This window comes from Oryctolagus cuniculus, chromosome 3 (assembly GCF_964237555.1).
Source record: "Oryctolagus cuniculus chromosome 3, mOryCun1.1, whole genome shotgun sequence".
In the NCBI taxonomy this organism is placed as follows: Eukaryota; Metazoa; Chordata; class Mammalia; order Lagomorpha; family Leporidae; genus Oryctolagus; species Oryctolagus cuniculus.
In genome coordinates this window covers 159,922,762-159,947,960 of record NC_091434.1, presented here as the reverse complement: position 1 = coordinate 159,947,960, position 25,199 = coordinate 159,922,762, and the positions used below count along the sequence as shown (strand labels likewise).

The 25,199-nt window shown below is 37.0% G+C and overlaps 1 protein-coding gene across 5 annotated transcripts in view; it reads left to right on the top strand.

Moving 5' to 3' along the window:
- WASL (WASP like actin nucleation promoting factor) overlaps nucleotides 1-25,199 on the top strand; it is an 83,632-nt gene that overhangs the window by 38,349 nt on the left and 20,084 nt on the right. For 2 of the 5 annotated variants that reach the window (XM_051848924.2, XM_070071271.1), the window contains exons 2-8: nucleotides 8,631-8,765; nucleotides 12,384-12,470; nucleotides 12,819-12,915; nucleotides 15,651-15,674; nucleotides 18,658-18,748; nucleotides 22,819-22,987; nucleotides 24,419-24,461. In XM_051848924.2, coding sequence (XP_051704884.1) covers nucleotides 12,385-12,470; nucleotides 12,819-12,915; nucleotides 15,651-15,674; nucleotides 18,658-18,748; nucleotides 22,819-22,987; nucleotides 24,419-24,461 — 510 coding nt within the window. In that variant the 5' untranslated portion in view covers nucleotides 8,631-8,765; nucleotide 12,384. The remainder of the gene's footprint in view (nucleotides 1-8,630; nucleotides 8,766-12,383; nucleotides 12,471-12,818; nucleotides 12,916-15,650; nucleotides 15,675-18,657; nucleotides 18,749-22,818; nucleotides 22,988-24,418; nucleotides 24,462-25,199) is intronic. The other 3 variants (XM_002712090.5, XM_070071270.1, XM_051848925.2) reach the window with 2 other exon arrangements.

The window sequence follows — 25,199 nt, the reverse complement described above, 5'->3', positions numbered from 1 at the left end:
GGGACCATTTTGGGGAGGAAACCGGTAGGTGGAACAACTCTCTCTCCCTAATTCCCTTTCTCTCTCCCCCTCTCTCTCCCTCTTCCTCTCTCTCCTTCTCTCTTACAATTTGACCTTTCAAATGAATAAATAATTTTTTTTTAAATCCAAACACAAGTTTCAGGTTTTATCATAATCCAGTTGATTTTATGAAAGTCAGAGAAAAGGAGACAGAAGAAAAATTCCTTTTAGGCAGGTCCACTTAAGCTACAGGGAAGAGAGAAGCAGAAGAGAGCAAGCCACGCCTGCGAGTTGCCCTTTTAACAGTGTCCACACCTGTTTGCAAATATTACCCAGTCTGTTAATGATATCATTATCCCTCACCATTATTTGTAAATGACAATCCTCAAAGTAGAAAATTAAGAATACAGTAAGCCTTGTCATTTGAAGTTTTAGCATCTATAATTTTGATTGCTTGCAGGTAATGCTAAAAGTCTGTGCCACATTGTAATTTACACTTTTCTGAATGTATGAATTTAAAACATAAAAGATTGGTATAGTTATGAGTGACTTAGCCAAGTGTACTTTCCAGCTCATCCTTCACTTTGGCTTTTGTATATACAGTCAGGTGATTTTTAAAATGGCTTTTGAAAAAGAATGCGTGATTGTAGTAAATGTCAGGTCTAAAACTTTTACGATTTATAATTAAAATTTTTAATAATTTTATTGGTTATTTTATTGGTTAAACACACAGCTAGGGGTGGGCATCATGTTGCAGTGGGTTATTCTTCTTGGGACGCCTACATCCCATATCACAGTGAATGGTTGGAGTCCTGGCTGCTAGCTTTTGATATAGCTTTATGCTAAAGTATCTTGGGAGGCAGCAGATTACGGCTAAAGTTCTTGTGCCCCTCCCATCTACATGGCAGACTGAATGGAGTTCCTGGGTCCAGAGTTGGGCCTGGTCTGGCCTAGTTGTTGGTGAACATTTGGGGAGTGAATGAGGCAGTGGATAGGTGAGCTTTCTGTCTGTCTCTGCCTGTCTCTGTCACTTTGCCTTTCAAATCAATAAATCTTTTTTGAAAAAAAATATACATATGTCCATAGTAAATGGAATGGAGGAAGAAGTTAGAGGTAGCTATCATTGGTCATATGTTTTCCTGTATACTAAAGCAATCCCCAGTATTTGTTGTATGTTGCTGCAAACAAACTGCCTCATGACTTAGTAACTCAAAGAACTGTCAGGTTATTTCTCATGATTCTCTGGAATGACTGGGTGATTAGTCTTCTGGTGCCACTGAGGCTTATGCATGCAGTTGGATTTGGCTGGCAGGTCTAATGGGGGGGCTGGACTTAGGAGAGGTGTAATGGATTGGGCCTTGCTTTTGTATATGGTCTTTGATCCTAGTTTTAAGGGCAATATGTCCAAGAGGGCAGTCCACAATGTACATATACTTTTCAGACTTCTACTATCATTCCTGGTGTGCTTTTGGTCAAAACAAGTCATGTGGACATCCAAAGGCCGTAGAGGAAGAGAGTATCTTCTAAGAACTTGGATTTTTTTTTTTTTTTTTTGACAGGCAGAGAGAAAAGTCTTCCTTTGCTGTTGGTTCACCCTCCAATGGCTGCCGCGGCCGGCGCGCTGCAGCCGGCGCACCGCGCTGATCCAATGGGAAGAGCCAGGTACTTCTCCTGGTCTCCCATGGGGTGCAGGGCCCAAGCACCTGGGCCATCCTCCACTGCACTCCCTGGCCACAGCAGAGAGCTGGCCTGGAAGAGGGGCAACCGGGACAGAATCCGGAGCCCCGACCGGGACTAGAACCTGGTGTGCTGGCGCCGCAAGGCAGAGGATTAGCCTACTGAGCTGCGGCGCCGGCTAGAACTTGGATGTTGAGAGGTATCAAGGGCCATTACAGAGTGATACACCACTGTACCAAAATCCGCAGTCAAGGTTTCGTAGCTGTATGTGACCATTCATCTCCCTGAAGCACAGAGTTAATGTTTTTTACTTTAGTATTAAGTTTGCAATTTCATGACATGTCAGTCTTCTGTTTCTTGTCCCCTGCCCTATGCAGATCCTCAGACTTTGCCAGCACTTTCCCATGGTAGGGATTTTGTTGTTGTGTCTACATAGAATACTGTTTCCTCCCCATTTCCGCCACTTTATTCACATGACTTTTGCTTTTCATCCTTCAGATATATGCTACTTGTGGGAAGCCTTTTTTTAGATTTATTTATTTATTTGAAGGACAGAGAGGCAGGGGCACAGAGAGAGAGAGTGAGCAAGCGAGAGAGAGAGAGAGATCTTCCATCCGTTGGTTTACTCCCCAAATGGCTGCAACAACCGGAGCTGGGCCAACCCAAACCCAGGAGCCAGGAGCTTCCTCCAGGTCTCCTATGTGGGTGCAGTGGCCCAAGGACATGGGCCATCTTCTACTGCTCTCCCAGGCCATAGCAGAGAGCTGGAAGTGGAACAGCCAGGACTTGAACTAGCACCCATATTGGTGCCAGCGCTGTTAGTAAAATGGTGCCATCTTATCTGTGGCGCCATCTGTGCCCCAGATACCATCTTAGGCTCTGGCCCCAGTGGCCACTTGCATAGTAAATTTCATTCCTAAACCCCATGTCCCAACCACAGGTGTCAGCTCCACCCCCACCCTGATGGGATTTGCTGTTCCTACTTCCCTGCCCCTGCCCCTGCAAAATATAACAGGACTTGCTTCCAGCACACATGCCCTCTCTCTCTCCTGATTCCTCTCTTGCTTACTCTCTCACCACCACCCCCAACGTTGGGCTTCCCCCACCTGACAATAAACCTTTCCCTTAACTCCAGTGTTTGTTTCTTGGCGGCCTTACAGGCACCATAGAGGGAGGCTTTACCCACTACACCACAGCGCCAGCCCCAGCCTGGGGAAGCCTTTCTACACCAGCTGTATTTTGTTTTCTTTGTGTACCAAATTTTCCCTTAGTAGCATTTGTAGTTGTTATTAATGCCTGTCTTCCTATTAGACTGGGTTTTCACAGGGCCCACATCTGACTAATTTATTTTTGCGCTCAATCCCCTTTCATTTCTACCCTGACCCACATTTATCACAATGTCTTGTACCTAGCAGTTACCTAATAAATTCTTGGTAACCGGATATGTCTACTACTGCAGTTTTCGTGAGTAGCTACTAAGACCTAAAAAAGACCAAGTTTGGTCCCTAAGACAGCAGCTGTTTTATCTGGCTCCCTTTTTCTTCATTTTGTTATTCTGTTGGTTACTTTTTGCTTTTGTGCTCTTCCTGCCTCCTCCTGCATTCCTCCAACCTTGAATTAAAAACAAGTAAGCAAAAACTGTTTCTTGTGAAGTCTTCTTTTTTTGATGTAATCTTTTTAAGTTGCTACCATTTTCTTTTCTCTTTGCTTCTCCAGTTTCCTGATTGTAGAAGTTACCAGGTGATAATATCCAGTCCATCCAAAATTGATTTTTTGTTTTGTTTTCCTGGAAAGTTTTTTTCACTGGTACTCATCACTTTGGAATTGCTTGTCACCATCAGGCGCATTGCTTTTATTTTTAAAATTATTAGTTTCAGTATTAGATTTACGAAGTCAGCATATAACCAGGTGTTTTCAGACTTTAATTATTTAGAAGATAGTTCCTTCAGATCATGGCATAAGTAAATAATTACAAGATTTCAAGCAACTTCTTTGTATTTCTTTTATAATATATACATTTTCATAGTAAGGGTAGTGGATTATTTCATGTGAATATATTATTCATCAGGGCATCTAAAAACATATTTAAAGCTTCCCTGTATATAATAAGAAACTTAAGATGGATTTCCCCAAATTAGTTTTTAGATATTTGGGACCAAATACACACATAATACATCCATACATATATACAAAAGTTGAAGTATTTGTCTATTAATCTAAGCCAATGTGATCATAGAAAAGACTTGATTTTATTCAGTGATTTGATTTTTCCCCTGTCAGTTTATTTTGCCTATTTGTTGAAAAAATCTTTATTTAAAGTACTAATTGTTGTGTACAGTTATTCTAGTTATCTTAGTATTTGTTGTAGGTAGTTGGTTGTTGAAAGCAAGGATCTGTGAGTCCTGGTATTTTCTATTCTTTCCCCTGTCATTAACTGATTTTGTAATTAGAGAAACACCTATTTTCCTGATTTAAAATTCTTACTCTGATGTGTTATACAAAGGGTCTTCAAAAGGTTTGTGGGTGAAATGGAATTAAAAGATAAGATTTTTTAAAAAACCATTTCTTAATGTAAGCACTGTCAAATTTAAAACCCTTTTGTAAGCAGCAATATCAGGCATTTGGTCCATCCCTTAGAACTGAGGGTGTCGGAAATTTAAGCACATCAGTGCAGTATTGTACATTTTTAACTGAAGAAAGATGGGTGCTCTTTAAGGATATTTTAAGATTAGGAACCAAAAAGAAGTCATAGAGCCAGTTCAGGGCTGTAATGTGGGTACCTAATGCTCTTCCATCACAACTCTTAGAAAATTGACATTGTTTAAGAGAGGAATTAACAGGAGCATTCTTGTGATGGAGAGGAACTCTGTGGGAAGCTTTCCTGAGTGTCATTGTGCTAAAGCTGGCTACCTTTGTCGAAACATTCTCCTAATAAGCATGTTATCATTCTTTGCCTTGTGAGAAAATCAGCAATGTAAAATGCCTGAGAATTGGAGGAAAAAAAAAAAGTATTGTTGGCAGTTTTGGCCATGAACAGTCTGCTTTTCCTTTCTACTACTTTCACGCACCTCTTGATAACCATTACTGTGATCATACTTTGTCTGTAGGCTTATACTGGAAAATCCACATTTCATCTCCTGTTAACAATTCCTTGAAGAAATGATTCAGGATCTTGATCCCACTTATTTAAAATTTCCATTGAAAGTTCTGTTCTTATGTACAAAGCTGATCTGGATTTAACAGTATTGATACTCAGGGAGCAGAAAGTTTTATCCACTTAAGTGTTCAGTCAGAATTATGTAAGTGGGGTCAGTTGAGTTGCTATGGTGTGGGCTATTGTTTCTGCTGTTTTGATAGTCCTCTACAATTAGGACAAAAACAAGATGGATTTTTTTCCTCACTGATTGATTGAATGGTCTGCTGCTGTAGACTTCATCTTAAACATCACCTTGTTCCTTCTTAAAACAAGTTATTCATTTGTAGACTCTGATTTCTTTGAGCCATCATCCTCCTTAACCTTTTGTAAAGTGTCAGTGATACCACTATTCTCCCACCAGAGCTTCACCATAAATCTGGTGGGATGTGGTGCTGTGAGCAGAGGTTTAACCCCCTGTGCCACTGCACTTACCCTGTAGATTTCCCTTTCTAAGCACTTGTCCTCAGGGTATTTTTCATTAATATTGTCTTGATTGTGAAAGGCAAAAAGTAATGGACTTGATTAGCTGCAATTACTTTAAGGAATGGAAGGAATGTTTTTAAAAACTTAATTAAGCCACTGTCAGTCTAAAGTTTAAGGGATAGTTGCTGTTTTTATATTGTCTAGTGTTTATATGTTTAATGTTATGTTTGAAAGCTACCTTTGAGGGGCCGGTGCCATGGTTCACTTGGTTAATCCTCTGCCTGTGGCGCCGGCATCCCACTTGGGTGCTGGGTTCTAATCCTGGTTGCTCCTCTTCCAATCTGGCTCTCTGCTGTGGCCTGGGAAGGCAGTGGAGGATGGCCCAAGTGCTTGGGCACCCGCAGGGGAGACCAGGAGGAAGCAGCACTGGCCGTGGCGGCCATTTGGGGAGTGAACCAATGGAAGGATGACCTTTCTCTCTGTCTCTCTCACTGTCTATAACTCTACCTGTCAAATAAAAAAAAAAGAAAGAACGGTACCTTTGTATTGACTGTAATTATTCTGAGCCATTCAAAAAAGGCTTTGTAAGGTACAATGATACGTCATTTTTATACTTAGGAGTTTAAGGTAAGAAGAAGTGAGATAGGTACACCTACACATGTAAGATTGTAACACATTTTGGAAAATTGTGTCTATGGAAGATTATAGAATATTTTAAGTGAATGTGTTTTTTGAAATTTACCATTTAAAACATTATTTTCATTTTATTTGAAAGGCAGAGAGACCCAGAGAAATCTTCCATTCCCAGGTTCGCTCTCCAAATGCCTACAATTGCCAGATCTGGGCCAAGCTGAAGCCAGGAGCCTAGAACTTCATCAGGGTCTCCTACATGGGTGGCAGGGACCAAAGTATTTGCATCAGTTTGCTGCTTCCCAAGATGCACATTAATAGGAAGATAGGAATTGAAGGAGCTGGAGATTGAACCAGACACTGCAGTGGAATGCAGGTGTTCAAGGGGCAATTTAACTTTTAAGCCAAATGCCCACCCCATCTTTATTTATTAAGATTTTGTTGTTGTTTTAACTTTTATTTGTTTACTTGAGAGACAGAACCGATCTTCTTAATACCCTGATGCCCACAACAGCTGGTCAGGAATAGTATCAAAGTAAAAGAGCTGTAATTTAAATGAAAACTTGATTTCTTCAGCCTTCTGTTTGATCATCTCTATGTGAAATCTCTTTTTTCTGAAGTTTTGTGTGCTATAGCTTTGTGGAATAGGAAGTTTATGGAGTTGTCAGCCTCAGATGGTACACTTGCAAAAACACACAGATAAATTTCAAACAAGCCAAAGGTATACCCACATCATATAGTCTCCTTTAAATCCAGTGCACTAGTGCATTTTTCATGTTTCTGAATTATCTTCATAATTTTTCATTGGTCTTTTTGTGGAAAATTTCCTGCTGATTTGTGGCCTGCTCATAACCACCATGTATAAAGTTCAAAGATGAATTTGGTCTGTAAAAGTTAAAAAGCTAACATTGAGCACTGTTACCTGGAAAAATTATTAGGAACTCTTGATTCCTAATAGTGATGATCTGGCATTTCAGGCTTTGAAACGGTTAGAAGCTACGTGTATACAATAGTTCCTTGCTGTCCTTTTACCAAAGGAGGGCAGTATCCAGGCATTGTCAAGTAAATCCAAAACAGTGTCTCCTTAAAGCTTAATGTAGTCTATTTTTATTATAGTGTCCAAATTCCATTGAACTAAAGTACCATAATTATTTAGTCAATTTTTATATTTCACTAAGTAAGTTTTTATTAAAAAATATTTTTAGTTACATTAAGGATATGCATTTTTCATTATCTAAGTTATTAAATTCCAGTTTAGGAATGAGGTTTCTGAATCAGAACAGGTAATTATTGCTTTCTGAAGATTTGTAAATGCTATCTTAGAATATGTGTGTTTCACTTTTTAAAAACAAAATTGAATATTTATATTCTGTATTTTAATGTGAAAAGAAAACCTAGTTTAGGACAAAAATTGGTATGTTTATTGTTTTATTATAGACTCATAAGATAGATGACAACATAGTATCTTTTTTTTTTTAAGATTTTTATTTATTTCTTTGAGAGGAAGAGTTACAGACAGTGAGAGGAAGAGAGAGAGAGAGAGAAAGGTCTTCCTTCTGTTGGTTCACTCCCCAGATGGCCGCAATGACCGGAGCTGTGCCTATCCGAAGCCAGGAGCCAGGTGCTACTTCTCAGTCTCCCATGCAGGTGCAGGAGCCCAAGGTCTTGGGCCATCTTCTACTGCTTTCCCAGGTCATAGCAGAGGCTGGATCGGAAGAGGAACAGCCAGCACTAGAACCCAGCACCCATATAGGATGCTGGCACTGCAGGCAGAGGATTAACCTACTGCACCACAGCGCCAACCCCCCAACATAGTATCATTAATGGAATACCTTAATGTCCTAAAATTGCATATGATGAAGCAGTGCATCTAAAAGCATTCTAGTTAGCTCCTATCCTTGGGAAAATTGAGACAGGAGGCACTCAGGTCATTTTTTTCATACTTTCACTATAGCTTTCAGTTGTGTGGCCACTAGTACAAGTCACTTAGAATCCTTTTTCTTTCCATTTTACTGTTTAGAAAATGAGATATTAAAATCTATCTTCCAGGTGAAATATTTGAAGTATCAGCACCATAAAGGGTAATCACCAATCCTGCTTTCAAGTTCAGCTTTGTACCTTTGCTACAAAGTATTTAATTGGTTTGTGGATGCCAACCTTTACTAACAATTGTTTATTAGTAAACAATTACATTGTTTAAATTATTAAACAACTACATTGTTTAAATATTCTCTTTATTGGGAAGCAGTATAAAACAGAGCATAAGAATACAGAATCTAAAGTCATAAATTGCTTGGAATTTTTTTAGCTGATGATACTGGACAAATTGCTTATGCTCTGTAGCAGTGGTTCTTAAGTATAAAATGAAGTGATGATAGTAACAAAAATTAAATGATGTTGTATTCCTGACACATCTAAAGCATCAATAAATGTTTTACTAATCATTGTTATAAAGTTGTATTAGTTATTAATCATTGTATAAATAACTTTGGAATAATTTCAAAAGTTACTTCAAAAGCTAGTGGCTTAAAATAACAGTGACTGTTTATATATCTCCTTGTTTCTGTGGGTCAGGAATTCAGGAGCAGTGAAGCTTGGTGGTCCTGACACAGTTTCTCTCAAGGGGCTGCAGTTAAGGTGGCAACAAGCTCTGTGATCATCTGACTGTTTTTTGAACCTAACGGCTATAAATTTTGTTTTGCAGACAATGTCTTCAGCAGTGGTACAGTTATATGCTGCAGATCGGAACTGTATGTGGTCAAAGAAGTGCAGTGGGGTTGCATGTCTAGTTAAGGACAATCCACAGAGATCTTATTTTTTAAGAATATTTGACATTAAGGTAAGTTCTGTTTTGCTTTATCTTTAAATTGTAGGTTTAGATTAGATTAGATGGTCGGACTCAAGTCTAATTTAATATGGATTTATGGAACCTGTATGTAATAATTAAATTATATTTAAACTCATTAGAAGGATGAAGCTTGGTTTTAATTACTGATATATGGATATTGTGACCAAATGGGAATATGTCCTAACCCGTATGAATACTGTATTCCCGCTATCCTCAGTTTTGCTTTCTGTGGTTTCAATCATGATCCCAAAATGTTAAATGGAGGATTCCTGAATAAACTATTCATGAATTTTAATTAACTCTATTACAGTGTATTGTTAAAATTGTTATGTTTTATTAGCAATTGTTAATCTCTCACTATGCCTAATTTATGATTTAAATTTGCCATAGGTATATATGTATGGAGAAAAATGTAGCATATAGAGAATTCTGAATATCTTGGAACACAACCCCCACAGGAAGGGAATATTGCAGTTCACCATTTTATTTTTCCACAGCCACCACATTTTGAAGCTACTTTTTAAAAAGTTTTGCATTTGGGTCTTGAGCTTTCCCAACATTTTTCTTTTTCTTGTGAGAGTTACTATTTTATCTTGTCCATTATAGAGTAGCATACACAGTCCTCTTATGGAATAACAAAAGAATATTTTAGCTTGATATGTATTATTATTTACTTCAGCCTAGCTTTAAAACATTACATAATATCTATAAACATGTATTACTGATTTTCCCTTATATTATTTCTCATCATAAGTATATTCAGATTTTTACAGCTCTGTATTCATTCTCAATCATAAATCCACTTTGTCATAGATTAGATGCTTTTTACCAGGTGTTCATCTCTTGTAGTGGCCATACAAGTAATTATTGTTTTGGATAAGATCAGGTGTCAATTACTTCTTTAAAAACCTTTTTTTTCTTTTTGAAAGAATGGTTTTGTTAACAACAGAGATTTCTCTATATTATTACTTTTTTTTAATGTGCACTTATTTATTTGAAAGGCAGAGTGAGAGAGAGAGAGAATCTTCCATCTACTAATTAACTCCCTAAATGACCACAGTTGCCAGGCCTGGGCCAGGCTGAAGCTGGAGCCAGGATTTCTATCATGGTTTTGCAATGGGTGTCGGGCCCAAGTACTTTGGCAGCCTTCCACTGCCTTCCCCAAGTGCATTAGCAGGAAGCTGGATGCAGCCAGCGCCGAGCCTCAATAGGCTAATCCTCCACCTAGCGGCGCTGGCACACTGGGTTCTAGTCCCAGTCGAGGCACCGGATTCTGTCCCGGTTGCCCCTCTTCCAGGCCTGCTCTCTGCTGTGGCCTGGGAGTGCAGTGGAGGATGGCCCAAGTGCTTGGGCCCTGCACCATGGGAGACCAGGAGAAGCACCTGGCTCCTGCCTTCGGATCAGCGCAGTGAGGTGGCCACAGCCCGGCGGCCACAGCGGCCATTGGAGGGTGAACCAACGGCAAAGGAAGACCTTTCTCTCTGTCTCTCTCTCTCTCACTGTCCACTCTGCCTGTCAAAAAAAAAAAAAAAAAAAAAAAGTATAGCAGCAAGGACACAACCAGCACTCCAGTATGGGATGCTGATGCTGTGGCTTAACCTGCTGCACCACAACATTTGCCCCTGAGTCCTTAGGTCATCTTTCATGGTTCATATTTACATATGGCAGTAAGTAAAATGAGATTTTAATTATGAAAACTAAACTCCTGGTTATTAATTTTATCAGATAGGCTGTGGTCAAACATTCTTCCAGCTCTGGGCCTTAGCTTATGTATTTATAAAATGGAATGACTGGCTGGATCTGTTAAAATATATTTCATTGAGGTTAAGTGAGATTTAATTTATTAACATAGTAATATAAGGCAATTTTTTTAAAAGATATAATTATTTATTTGAAAGTCAGAATTAGAATTAGAAAAGGAGAAAGAGAGAGAGAGAGAGAGAGAAATTGCTCTTCCATCCAGTGGTTCACTCCCCAAGTGGCTACAATATTGATCTTCCATCTAGTGGTTCACTCCCCAAATGGCTGCAATGGCCAGGGCTGGGCCAGACTTAGCCAGGAGCCTGGAACTCCATCATAATCTCCCACATGGTTGGCAGGGACCCAAGTACTGGAGCCATCTTCACTGCTTGTCCAGGCACACTAGCAGGGAGTTGGATTGAAAACGGAGCAGCTGGGACTCAAATTGGTACCCATATCGGGGATGCCAGTATCACAAGTGGCAGATTTATCCACTACATCACAACACCCTCCCCAAGTGAATTCTTTTCAGCATTTACTTCTCTATGCCCTAAGACAGCTGAGAGATGCATGCATTCCCAATACAGTGGCTGCTATGGCAGTGATTCTGGCAGATGGGAAACACGTGCATAGTTTGAAAGACATTCCTAAGTACTTTGACGGTTCTCATCCATAATGAGAAACACTAATTAGGAATGGAATACACATACAACCATATAAGAAGAAAGAAATTCCATTAACTGGTCATAATGTCTATGCAGTGTATTTTACAGTTTTAAATTGTGGTCTAATTGGAACCTTGCATTTCAGAATAGAGCAATAAGTGATTATGTTTCTCTCACTTATTTTCATTTGAAAGTAACATTGCTGTGAATACTCAGAATTAGGCACATTTTATATTAAGGTTAAATTTTTTTTTTTTTGACAGGCAGAGTGGACAGTGAGAGAGAGAGACAGAGAGAAAGGTCTTCCTTTGCCATTGGTTCACCCTCCAATGGCCTCCACGGCCGCCGCGCTGCAGCCGGTGCACTGCGCTGATCTGAAGCCAGGAGCCAGGTGTTTCTCCTGGTCTCCCATGCGGGTGCAGGGCCCAAGCACCTGGGCCATCCTCCACTGCACTCCCGGGCCACAGCAGAGAGCTGGCCTGGAAGAGGGGCAACCGGGACAGAATCCGGCACCCTGACCGGGACTGGAACCTGGTGTGCCAGCGCCGCAAGGTGGAGGATTAGCCTAGTGAGCCGCGGCGCTGGCCTAAATATGTTTCTTTTACATTATGGTGATACAGTGGTCATCCCCAACTCTCTTATCTGTAGTTTAACACTGATGTGTTTTAATCATCAATCTTTTTCTGCAGCATGAAAAGTTTGATAAACCTATATTTAGTTAGGAAAATATTCTGTAAAAGTTAAGAATTTGAAGATTATTAATGAGCTGTGTAGAGTATACATGTACAAAATTAAGAAGAACAAAATATTTCTGTAAAATTTGATAGTGCACAGTCTAAGTATTGCTGATGTAACTATGTCAGTGTATGTACAAAAGCATCCTACTCCTTCCATGTAACATTGATGGTCAAATAATTATTCCAGTTATAAATCTGACCGAAACTGTATGTGGAAAGGCTTGGCTAATGAGATTATATTTTAGTATATTGAATTAAACTCACTTGATGTGTAGGTTTTATGAAAGAAATGCTATGCAGAGCTTATAGTTATTATGAAATTGCTGATTAGGTTATTACAAGATGATGCTGATGTATGTCTATGTGAAAGTTATGTTAATATAAACCATTCCTTTAATATGAGTCATCTGCTTTATTTCTAGAGCTTGTATTGGTAGGTCTTACTTGAATTTTTACTTTTTTTCTAGGATGGGAAACTGTTGTGGGAACAAGAGTTATATAATAACTTTGTATATAATAGTCCTAGAGGATATTTTCATACCTTTGCTGGAGATGTAAGTCATATTTTCCTTTATTACCATGTTTGATTTCTCCATTGGTTGCCTTTTCTAATCCAGATTTTATTTTTGGAAACTTACTGAAAGTTCAGATTCCATTTACTATTCTGATGAAGTATTCCTTTTACAGTTTGAGTGTCTGCTGTGATCGGTAATTTTTTTCTAATAGCATTCTTTTTACTTTCATGGGTTAGCTCAGATCATAAAATAAAATAATTTTTTTCTGCTAGTTAAGTCCATCTGTCCTTTTTTAGAAATGTACTTTTGTTGGTCCTTACTGTTTTTCTTATATAAAGCTAAATTTGTGCATTTTGTTGTTTGTCCTGTTTTATTAAAATATTTCAGACTTGTCAAGTTGCTCTTAATTTTGCCAATGAAGAAGAAGCAAAAAAATTCCGAAAAGCAGTTACAGATTTGTTGGGTCGACGACAAAGGAAATCTGGTAACCATTTTTTTCTTTCTTTAATTACTTAAAATGGGCCAGCAAACTGACTAATGGGACAAATGTGACCCACTGCCTATTTTATAAATAAAATTTTATCCAAACCCTGCTATATCAATTTACCTGTTTTCTATGGCTAGTTTTTAGCCATAACAGAGTTGAATACTTTCCACCGAAGCTGTATGACCATCAAAACCTAAAATATTTACTCTCTGGCCCTTTACCAAAGAAGCTTGTCAATTCCTACCTTAAATGAAATGGTATTTTTATTGAGAACTAATTTTTTCAATTTTACTGAATGACCCATTTTAGTAACCAAGCTTGACTCTTAAACTTAGGTTTTTAATAGCGTTGTAATTTATTTATTTATTTTTAAGATTTTTATTTACTGATTTGAAAGAATTACAGAGAGAGAGAGAGCAAGAGAGCTATCTTTCCATCTGCTGGTTCACTCCCCAAACATCCTCAACTGCCAGGGCTGCATCAGGCCAAAGCCCAGAGCCAGGAGCTTCTTCTTGGTCTCCCATGTGGGTGGCAGGGACCCAAGAACTTGGACCATCTTCCAATGCTTTCCCAAACACATGGATCAGAAGTGGAGCAGCTGATACTCAGACTTTTGCCCATATGGGATACGACGTTGCAGACAGCGTCTGCCAACTATGCCACAATGCTAGCTAAACTTTTAAAATTATTTTATACATTGTAAGCAAATTCTTTTGGCAAGCTTAGAAACCAAAAAGCAAGAGTTGCAAACAACAATGCAAAAGCATATATTGTATTTTATATATTTTGATTGTTATCTTAGAGAATTTCCAAGAAGGGGGTGAGGTAAAAATGAGAATAAACTGAGTTACTGCTTCACTGTTATGATCTTACTATTTTCTACTTTTAGTGATTGAATAGAATTGTTACAGCCCTGTTACTTTCTTTTAACTTTTTGGAATCATGGAAGTTTACCACTTAATTCTGTCCTAGGAAAGGATTTCATGCTATTGTTATGATCCAGTGCCTGCTTCATTGGCATGCTATAGTATTAGCCCAGGGGTTTTCTGGGGCTCCTTTCAGTTAAAACATGTGATATGTTGAGTATTTTGAAAAGTAAAATCCCTTACTGAAAAAAATGTTAATTTTGAAGTTGGCATGTAAGTTAAAGCTATATTTTACCTGGCACAAAAATTCTGTTTTAGATAGTTCCTGGATGTTTAGCCAAAATGTTTTAGAAGCAGAAAGATAACATTAGAGAAACTCTGAGTCTCTGTTGGGTAGTCATTCATGTGACTAACCCCACCCCCAATTTTTTCGTGTGTTTGTCTCTCAAGCATGGGTGATATCATATATCTAAGTAATTGCTTCTTAGAATTTATACTGTGAGCTTTTATATTCATCTCAGTATATTTCCATATTAGTGTCATCCACCAATTTGAAGATTGACTTGCATATTCATAGATAGGACTTGTTTACTTCAAATGCTTCAGATAGTTGTTACTTCATGTGGTCATCAGATGGATGAATACCTTTATATTTCCCATTGATAATACACTAATTAAATCCTAATGGTTTTGAGTTGTGGTTAATTATAGACTTACTTTATAGTATCAGCTGTTTATGAATATTTTTATAATTTCAAAAAGTTTTGTATTAGAAAATACTTGGAAATTAATTTAAAGTTATTCATTTACTTTTGAACTGTCTGAAAGCTAAAATAATGTCTTGTTCTGAGCAATTGTGATATATGGAAGTATGAATGCAAAAAAATGGGTAAAAATTCTCCCAGTTTTCTTCCTTCATAATTGACTGTAGATTTTCAGTATTTTTCTGGTCTCAGTGCTCAAAATTCTGAATATTCTCTTTCCCTTTTTGCTTTCATAACTTTGAAAAGCATCTATGTGATAATGACTCTCAAAAATTCATTTCAGCATTGACCTCTCCATTGAATTTCAGACTGTCCACTCAAACTGAGTGTGAAAATAACCTTTAGACTTAAGTCTTAAGTCTCTGAGCAGAACACCTGGTCCATGTACACTCTTACCATCCCCAGCTTTTTTTACTCAGACTTGTCTTTACTTCTCTGCTAGTCTTACCTACCTTAGTAAAAGGTGTTTGCTCTACTTCATCACTCAGTCACATAAATCCTATCAGTGAATCTCGGTTTTGCCTTTAAAAATATGCCTTGGGTCTATTTCTCACACCTCTACTGCTACTGTCCTAATCCAAGCCACCATCATGTATCATGTGCCAACTGTAGAACTGTTCTTGCTTACTGACTAGTCTCCCTGCTCTCTATCCCCTGCTATCTTTTCTATATAGTGGCCAGGGTAAACTTTTAAAACATCAATTAGATTGTGTCACTTGCCCTATTCATAACCATGTTCATGCTTCATATTATACATAGAACAAAACTTATACTCCTTAACTGTGGACTGTGAGACCTGTTGTAATCTAAACCCTGACTCTCCCCAACGTACCTCCTTCCACTCTTTCTTTTGCTGACTTTAGCCCAGGCTTCATATAGTTCTTTTATGTTGTACTCTGGTTAGGGCCTTTGAACATATTGTTCTCATCCTCAGTTTGTTTAGATGTCTGCTTATGACAGTTCTTTAGAAACTGTTCTAATCTTAGTTCTTAATCATCTGCGCATACATTTAGGAATAAGATAGCATTTAAGTGAATTAACTTTTATGTTGATGCTATATTACATAAGTCTAATAATATTATCCTAATTTATTTTCTCACAGAAAAAAGACGAGATCCCCCAAATGGTAAGCTCTTTGATAATTATTGATCAAAAGGATTTTAGATTATTGTTCAGTTCTTGTAGTGGCATATATGTGATCAAATACTATAATTTATTGTGTTCTTATTTTAAATCAATGAATCACAGTTAAGACTTAGGAAACGTACTATCTTTGGTATCTTTCTAATGTGAAGGAAGAGTACCAAGAGTGAAAGTCACTATTTTATCTTAGTTCTGTGTTCACAGTTGATTCAATTTAGACTATATAATCTGATCTTAAAATCTTTTCTGAAAAGAATAAATTTTGCCTAGCATATTTTACAAGTTTCGTATTTTAAAATTTTAATTTCTATTCTTGTTTCAAAATATTTCATATAAATGGATTTATAATTACATGAAACCCTTATCACTCTGGTGGTATGTTTAGAACTATTTGTTTAAATAAATAAATCTTTAAACAAATAAAAAACTAATTGTAGTTGCATATAACCTTCCTTAGATTGATACTGAACACTGGAAGTATTATGGATCTTTTTTTTTTTTTTTTTTTGATTGTTGGATACCTGAGAATTAAAGCAGAATACCAAGATGTAAAAGATAGGGTTCCATATACCTAGGCCAGAGATTCTCATCCTGAATTGCAGATGCCTTCCTTGAAGTTATGTGCTACATTTTTTTTAAAGATTTATTTTTTATTCGAAAGTCAGAGCTACACAGAGAGAGGAGAGGCAGAGAGAGGGAGAGAAGCCTTCCATCCGATGGTTCACTCCCCAATTGGCCGCAACTTCCAGAGCTGTGCTGATCCGAAGCCAGGAGCCTCCTCAGGGTCTCCCACGTGGGTGCAGGGGCCCAAGGACTTGGGCCATCCTCCACTGCTTTCCCAGGCCACAGCAGAGAGCTGGATTGGAAGAGGAGCAGCTGGGTCTCAAACCGGTGCCCATATGGGATGCTGACGGTTCAGGCCAGGGCATTAACCCGCTGTGCCACAGCGTCAGCCCCATGTGCTACATTTTATAATTGATCTATGTTCTTCTCTCTGAAGAGAGGATTCTGGTGTTCATCACATGTCAATAGGGTCCATGGCTATGAAGATAAAGAACCACTGCTCCAGGAACCTTCATTATAATAGAGAATATTGCTGCTCTAAAAAAAACAATCTCAAATGTTTTCATCATAACTTAGAATGATTATTCAAGGAAAAGTTATATCATGCAGACTTCTTAATATATGACAACTATTGATGGTCATTGAGGCTTACATGTTAAAATTATGTATTGCCTCTGATGTCCTTAAATTTGTACTCTTAATATACAAACATAAACCAAATATTACTGTATTAAACTTGGGGTTTTTTTACCTTGTTAATTTTTTTAAAATGGCTAACTACCTTGAATAGTGTTTATCGTGTGCCAAGTATTGTGTACATTGACTTTCTCTTTTAAAAATAAATATTAATCCTTCCAGGGTGGCTGTGGAGATTAAATCAATTGATTAAAGAGCTTGGCATAGTGCTTAATAAATACTAGTTTTGAAGATGATGACAGCAGTAATATTGGCAGCTGCTCCTCAAATGGCTGTAACAGCTGGAGCTGTGCCAAACCAATGCCAGGAGTCAGGAGCATCTTCTGGGTCTCCCACATGGGTGCAGGGGCCATCTTCTGCTGTTTTCTCAGACATATTAGCAGGAAGCTGGATCTGAAGTGGAGCAGCTGGATCTCAAACTGGCTCCTGTATGGGATGCCAGCATCACAGGTAGAAGCTTAATCTGCTATGCTATAACCCTGACCCTGGCAGCTACTATTTAATGATTATTTACTATCTTCTGGACACTGTTCAGTAATCCTCCAAAATAATTCCTTTTATCTCCATTTTGTAGGTGAAGAAACGGGGCACAGATAGGTAACTTGCTCAAGATCACATAACTAGTAAGGTGGTATATCAGGATTCTGCCTCAAGGAGGAGTATTCAGTTTTAAGACATATATATGACTCTAGAGCTTGGCCCCTTAACTGCTTTGCAAGTCAATATGATTTTGAAGGAGAAATTGAGACCTAGGGAGGGTAAAAATATGTCTCAAGACACATAGTTAGTATGTGGCAGAGGCAAAAGAAAGCAGGGGCAACTAAGTCTCAGGTGTTCATCTGTGACCTTTTAATGCAGTGGTAGAATTTTTTTGCTTGATGTGTGCCTAGAATTTTAACCGCTTTGAATTTGTTTTATGTTTGATGAGCATATATATTCAGTACCAAAGGGGAAGGCTTCCTAGTACTTGCGTGTAAAAACTAAGGATGTCAGTACTTTAGTATTTTAAAATATCCAAGTTTTTCAATACATACAAAATGTGTTTCTGAAGCGACATCTAATTTCTGTGAATAAGGATTTGAAAATTCTTTGTGAAGCAGTGGTGTCTCGTGATTTTTCTTATCCCTAGTAAGAGAATCATTTACGATTAAATGTGATTCCTTTCTATGACATTGCTGTTTGTTTTAGATCTTTAGTTTTATAGTTTTCACCTTTGGTGCAATAGTCCCAAACTTTTTTTCATTAAATAAATGGAGTAATTTTTAAAAGAACCATTAAAAGACAATTGTAAAACATGTATTGCCAATATTTGTATAGGTATTTATTTATAAAATATACATATAACATGAAACATATATGTACAATAAAGAATGAAATAAGTAGTAACAGGAATTTTAATATTTTTTCCTGCTCTACAACAACTTTTTCTCGCCACTTGGTGGAGACCATTGTTTTAGAGTAGCATTATGTGTTACTGCATTTGGTGCACCACCACCAGGTGGCAGTGGGCACCGTAACCTTCTCCTGCAATATCCATGCGGGTAGTCTGTCTCAGATCTTCATTTAAAGAATCAGTTTACCAGACCTTTTCAAACTGTAATCATTGAAAAGACACTTCATATAGAAATTACATATATACCTAAAGTGCATCTTGGTATCTTCCTTACTAACTCCTAATTTCTTTATTGGTCAATCCCACATTTTAGCTTATACGCTTTCCCATGATTTGTTCTCAGCTTCATGACTGCTTGACATCAGAGGCCTCTGGGCCACCTGTTTCTCAACTGTTTTATCTTGGTGAGAGCTCTCTGCTTTTTATGTAATTAAAGGGAAGTATTAGTTTGTTCTTTTAGATTTAAAATTAACTAGACATGTCCGTTCACAAAAATATTTTAAAATCTTTTCCTGTGGCAGTTGTACATAATCAAAAGGAAATAATTTGTCTTTTGATTGTTTTATGCAAAAGCAGGAAAGAATCCTCCATTAATATATTAGTAAATGTTCTTAAGATAAATAATTTCATAAATAGAATAATTAAATTTTACTAGAAATGACTTAAGAATATCTGTTAACAAAGCTTCCATTAATACTTTAATGAAAAATTACTCTGGTATTTCATACAGGTTATTTGTCACTTTTGAAACATACTTAATTAGGCTTTAGAATACCCTTTTAAACTTTATTCAACACCCTCAAATTCTAAAATAAATACTTTCAGCAGAAATAACCAAGTACCTTAGCTTCTTATATGTATATAAAATATTTTTTATAAATCCTGCAAGTTGTTAGTAAATATTTATTGAGTGATGAGTTATCAAACTGGAATTTGAGAGAAGTGATAAACTTGTGAAGAAATAAAGTATAGTGACATTTGTAAAATTAGCATTGTGATTACCCTCTAGTTTTACTCCTTTGTAAAACATGGAATATCTAATAGAAAGGATAGTGGGCTAAGAACCAAGGTACCCAAGTTTGCCTTTATATGACTTCATAAGGTCACCTGACTCTTATCCTTAGTTTTCATGTATAAAATGAAAGATTTAAAAAACAAACACTGCCGGCGCCGCGGCTCACTAGGCTAATCCTCCGCCTAGTGGCGCTGGCACACTGGGTTCTAGTCCCGGTCGGGGCGCCGGATTCTGTCCCGGTTGCCCCTCTTCCAGGCCAGCTCTCTGCTGTGGCCAGGGAGTGCAGTGGAGGATGGCCCAGGTGCTTGGGCCCTGCACCCCATGGGAGACCAGGAAAAAGCACCTGGCTCCTGGCTCCTGCCATCGGATCAGCGCGGTGCGCCGGCCACAGCACGCCGGCCGCGGCGGCCATTGGAGGGTGAACCAACGGCAAAGGAAGACCTTTCTCTCTGTCTCTCTCTCTCACTGTCCACTCTGCCTGTAAAAAAAAATAAATAAATAAAATAGAATAAAATAATAATAAAAAAACAAACACTAATTTCCCATTTAATACTTATTTTCTATATATCCCTACAATCTGCATTTTCCTGTATAGGCTTATTTACATAATGTTTCAACCAGTACTAGTGAAATTCATCTATATTAACTCTAAAAAGATAATGCTCAGACTTTTTAACTGCCTGGCAAATGCATAGTAACATATTCATGCCTGCTTTTGAGGTAGAGGGAGGAGAGGAAATACAGTTTGACTGTGTTATGAGTTAAATGTTATTATTCATTGTCCTTTTTTTTTTTTTTTTTTTTTTTTTTGGACAGGCAGAGTTAGTGAGAGGGAGAGACAGACAGAGAGAAAGGTCTTCCTTTTTCTGTTGGTTCACCCCCCAAGTGGCTGCTATGGCCAGTGCGTTGCGGCCAGCGCGTTGCGCCGATCCGCAGCCGGGAGCCAGGTGCTTCCTCCTGGTCTCCCATGTGGGTGCAGGGCCCAAGGACCTGGGCCATCCTCCACTGCACTCCTGGGTTTTGAACCTTCTTCAGAGACAGCTAAGTCAACTTTGTCTAGTGAATTATAAATCAGGCTTATGAGAACCTTGATTTATTTCCTTGAAAAGAATAATTAGCTTGGATAACTTAAAATAACTTAAACCAATTCTGTTACCATTTAGGTCATGTATAGTACAATAAACTAAAGCAACAGGAAAATATTTTTGTTGTTTTGTCCTAAAAACTAATAATGGTTGTTTTTTGTTTTTAATGATTTTTCCCCTTATAATTGCTTTTTGAACATCTGTTTCAGGAAAGTGAAATGAATCAAGAGGATGCTTAAATCTCATACTCCTAAATCTGTCATTACATTCTTAAATTCTATTAAATATAAACATAAGAGTAATTAATTTGTAGCATCATATTTTGGATGGTATTACTGTAACTGGTAAAGATAAATTATAATAGGAAAATGGCAAGAATGAGAAGTAAAAACTGATTATCGTTAGATAAGGGTATGAAAGTATGAGTGAGACTCTAATTTGACTCTGTAACCCTGGATTCTGGGTATTCTCAATAAATTCCTTATTTTGTGAAACTAAACATTGAAATGTGTTATCTGAACATCCAGGTCTCTATCTACTGTTTAATCAGTCTTTCAATCATTCTGTATTGTTTAACCTTTACTTCTTGATCCAATTATGTTCAGGTTATTCCTCAACATGAAAAAGCTTTTAATGACTTTATTTACGTTCACTAGCTTCCATTTTTTTATCAAGAAGAAATAATTTTATTTTTTCCAATATCAGCAACTTCCAATGGAATTTTTAATAAAATTGTAAATAAAATGTTCAGATCATTTATAGATCGTTTCATGTAAATAGACTGAATATTGAATGAAAATAGCCAAATTTTGGTGACATTCAAAGCATACATCTTTCTAGCTTGTTTATGTGTCTCCTGAGGTGGCATATGGCTTTCATAATTTTATTTTATCTCAATTCCATCTTTAGTAAGGAAGTTGAGAGAAAGCAGATTCTATAACTCACTCATGTGGGTAAACATTTTCTGTTAGCTTTAATAAATGGAATACGTTTAGAATTTTCAGCATAAAGAATTAGATTCAAATTGTCATTTAGTGGTTACCTAATTTGTATTACTGTTTAATATCTTGAGATTTTTCAAGATATTTGCCATTTTGCTATTGTGTTAGGAACCTCCAAGACTACCCTCATGGTTGGGGATTTACTGAGAGGACTCAGTATATAGTTGTAATTGCAAAGATTTATTACAGTGGAAAGAAAAAAGCAAAATTAACAAAGGGAAAGACTGTTGGATGCAGTCTTTAGGAAATCACATGTAAGCTTCCTAGAGTTCTCCCAGTGGAATCAATTTAACCAGTAATTGATTGTGAACACATGTGAAATGTCATCTAAAGAAATAGTTTAGTGCTGGGTCTTTTCTAGGGGCAAATCATACAGGCATCCTTTGCCTAGCACATTCTACCAGTTGCCAGCGGAAGGCTAGCCTTGTAAGGAGGGCTGTCTAGATATGTCTCAAATGTGCTGTGTTAACACATTCTCTACACAATGCTGATTGTATTTTATACAGCATTTTTAAAGTTGTGAATGTAATCATTTCTGAGGAACTTGGTATTCTGGGGGATTTTGCCAAGGAATCAGTAAATAACTCTCTAAGGAACATATGTTTCCTGTCAGTTAAATTTGTAAAAAAAAATTTAGGATGAATGCATTGCGTTCACACTTTAACTCTTTTTGTGCTACATTTAGTGTTACTGAAGACTGTTAATATCTAAAAGTACCTACTTTTACTGTTGATCTTTGTGAAAGATAAGTGTTTTAAGAATGTTTTCCATTTGAAGTTTTTGAACTCATCAGTATGATAGTTGAGGTTGTGTACTGATGTACTAGAGTCATGTATGGCAGTTTTGGAAAAAAATGTGGTAGTAATTTTATAAGTACTTTTTCCCTCATGGACTAATAAAGTTGAAACAAAGAGGTAAGACTAAATTTCTGTTAAATTTAAAACAAATGTAGATTTTCTTTTGCTGTGTTTTCTCTTACTGTTATATGATATCCACCGAAGAGCAGTATGTTTTCTCTTACTGTTATATGATATCCACCAAAGAGCAGTATGTTGGTTATGCAGCAATCAAAGTACAGATTTAAAGGGTCAGATCATTTAAATTTAAATTTAAATTCTAGTTGGAAGTTCATATTCATGAGATTTAATGTGATAAAATACATATTTGATCTATGCTAATGTGTTTAAGAATTTAGTGTAGGTTTTAAATTTTAAGCAGTACTTCATTATTTACAAAAATAACATTCAGGTTTAAGTTTAAACTTAATTCGTAGTATTGAAGTGATTCTACTTCAGAAAAAGATTTAATATGAATTATATATAGTTGTTATCTTAAATTATATCCCTTTCATATTATTTTATCTTTGCTTACAGGTCCTAATCTACCCATGGCTACAGTTGACATAAAAAACCCAGAAATCACAACAAATAGATTTTATGGTTCACAAGTCAACAATATTTCCCATACCAAAGAAAAGAAGAAAGGAAAAGCTAAAAAGAAGAGATTAACCAAGGCAGATATTGGAACGCCAAGTAATTTCCAGTAAGACAGTTCTTTAATTTTTATCTTCACTTTTGATTTATTCATTGCTGCTCTTGATTTTTTTTCTTTTAATTTCTATTTATTTGGAAGGCAGAGAAGACGGGCCCGTGTGTTGAAGAGGGCCAGCAGTGCAAATACTCAGAGCTGCCATCCACATAGAGCTCTCATCCTCTGGTTCACTCCCCAGGTGTTCATAACAGTCCGGACTGGGCCAGGCCAAAGCCAGGAGCTAGGAGCTCCACTTGGTTGTCTGGAACTCAAGTACTTGAGCCACCACTTGGTGCTCAAGCCACCACTTGGGTGGACATTAGCAAGAAGCTGGAACCTGGAGTAGACCAGGACTCAAATCCAGGCACTCTTAATATGGGATGCATTCATCCTAAGCAGCATCTTAACTGCTACACCAATGCCTGCTCCTTGATTTTTAACTTACTAGGAATGTTTTGTTTTCTTTTTGGGAGGAAGGTGCTTACATTTATCATTTACATACTTTTTGTTGTTGCAAGGTTTTTTTGGAATATTTTGTTTTTAAAGGCAGTTGCTCAGTAGTCATTCTGTAAATTTAATGGTTTGTTTACTTTTCAACCATCAGAAAATAAAAATTAGAGAAAATTTATTTTTCAATTAATAGTTAGATATAAAAACAATTTCTTAGAATGGGTGTTTGGCTTAGCAATTAAGCCACTAGTTAGGATGTTCATATCACCTGTATGCATCCTATATCAGAGTGACTGTGAGTCCTGACTCTGCTCCTGATTCCAGCTTCCCTGATGTTCATTCTGGGAGGAAGCAAGTGAAGACTCAAGTGGTTGGGTTCCTGCCATCCATGTGGAAAATCTAGATTAAGTTCTTTGCTCCTACCTTCAGTTTGGCCCAGTCCTGGCAGACATTTGGAAAGTGAACTATTGATTGGGAGCTCTATTATCTGTCTCTCTGCCTCTCAAATGAATTTTGAAAATTCAAAAATAATAAAAAATTTCTCACTTCACCATGTAAATGATATTTGAAAATTGCCTCTTGGTATTGCCTTAAGGCAGTAAAAGCATTTGGTATTATATGACATTTCAAAGAATTTCATATGCATTATTTTGTTAGTTCATTATAAAACTTTTGTCATCTCAGATGCATGTACATGCTTATATATACATAATTATAAAATGCATATATATGCATATATATGAAATGCTTGTATATTCTTAAGCTAACTTGGTAAATAGTTCTTGGAGAGATTGTACAAAAACGTTAAGATTGGTAGCAAGACCAGGGCTGGAATCCTGATCTTCCAATTCCTTGTATATAATTTTTCCTAGAATACCGGTATGTCTGTGAGAACTGTTCGTTCAGACCCAAAATTCCACTGGAGAATTGGATTTCCTACATATATGTTTTTATTGCCCTTCATGCATTTTATTTTTCTACTTGTTACTTTAGGCACATTGGACATGTTGGTTGGGATCCAAATACAGGCTTTGATGTGAGTGTCTTTTCAAGCTGTATACAATATTGATATAAATATGTAAGAATGTTATGACTTGCATTTAGACTTTTCAAAGGGCTTATTTCTTTATTATTATTTATGTTTGCAGCTTCTAGTGTCTATTTGGAAGAGTTGTGCTTATGTGTATATACTACTGAGATTTGGAACCATAGTACCGTCCTTTCATATTAGATCTTTAAAAACAAAGTTATTTTGTGACTTGGTTCAAAAATCATTTTCAATATTTTTGTTATAATTACCACATTAATCTCATACATATTGAGTGTCTTTTTCTGTTGAGCACTATTCAAGGGCTAAAAATTACAAAAATGTCCTTACCCTTGGATTTTCAAATTGATTTGCTGTTTTTGTCTTTCTTTGTGATTATACTTAAATCTTAACCTGGGACAAGGTGAAATAGATTCACATTGTTGATGTTTGAATCATGAATGGGTTAATAGAAATCAAGAATTCTCTTCTTCTGAAGTCAGGGAACAAAAAAGAGATGTGATAAAATGTAAGATCTATTCTTTGTTCATATTTATTCTGTTATTATTATTTAAGGTAAACAAATTCCATGTATTTCATATATACAAATTTAGGAACATAGTGACCCTTCCCATCCTACCCTCCCTCCAATAAACACTCTCACCCTTTTTCCTCTTTCCTTTCTTATTCTCTCTCCATTTTTGCAGTAATCTGTTTTCAGTTTGCTATATATTCAAAAGACTAACC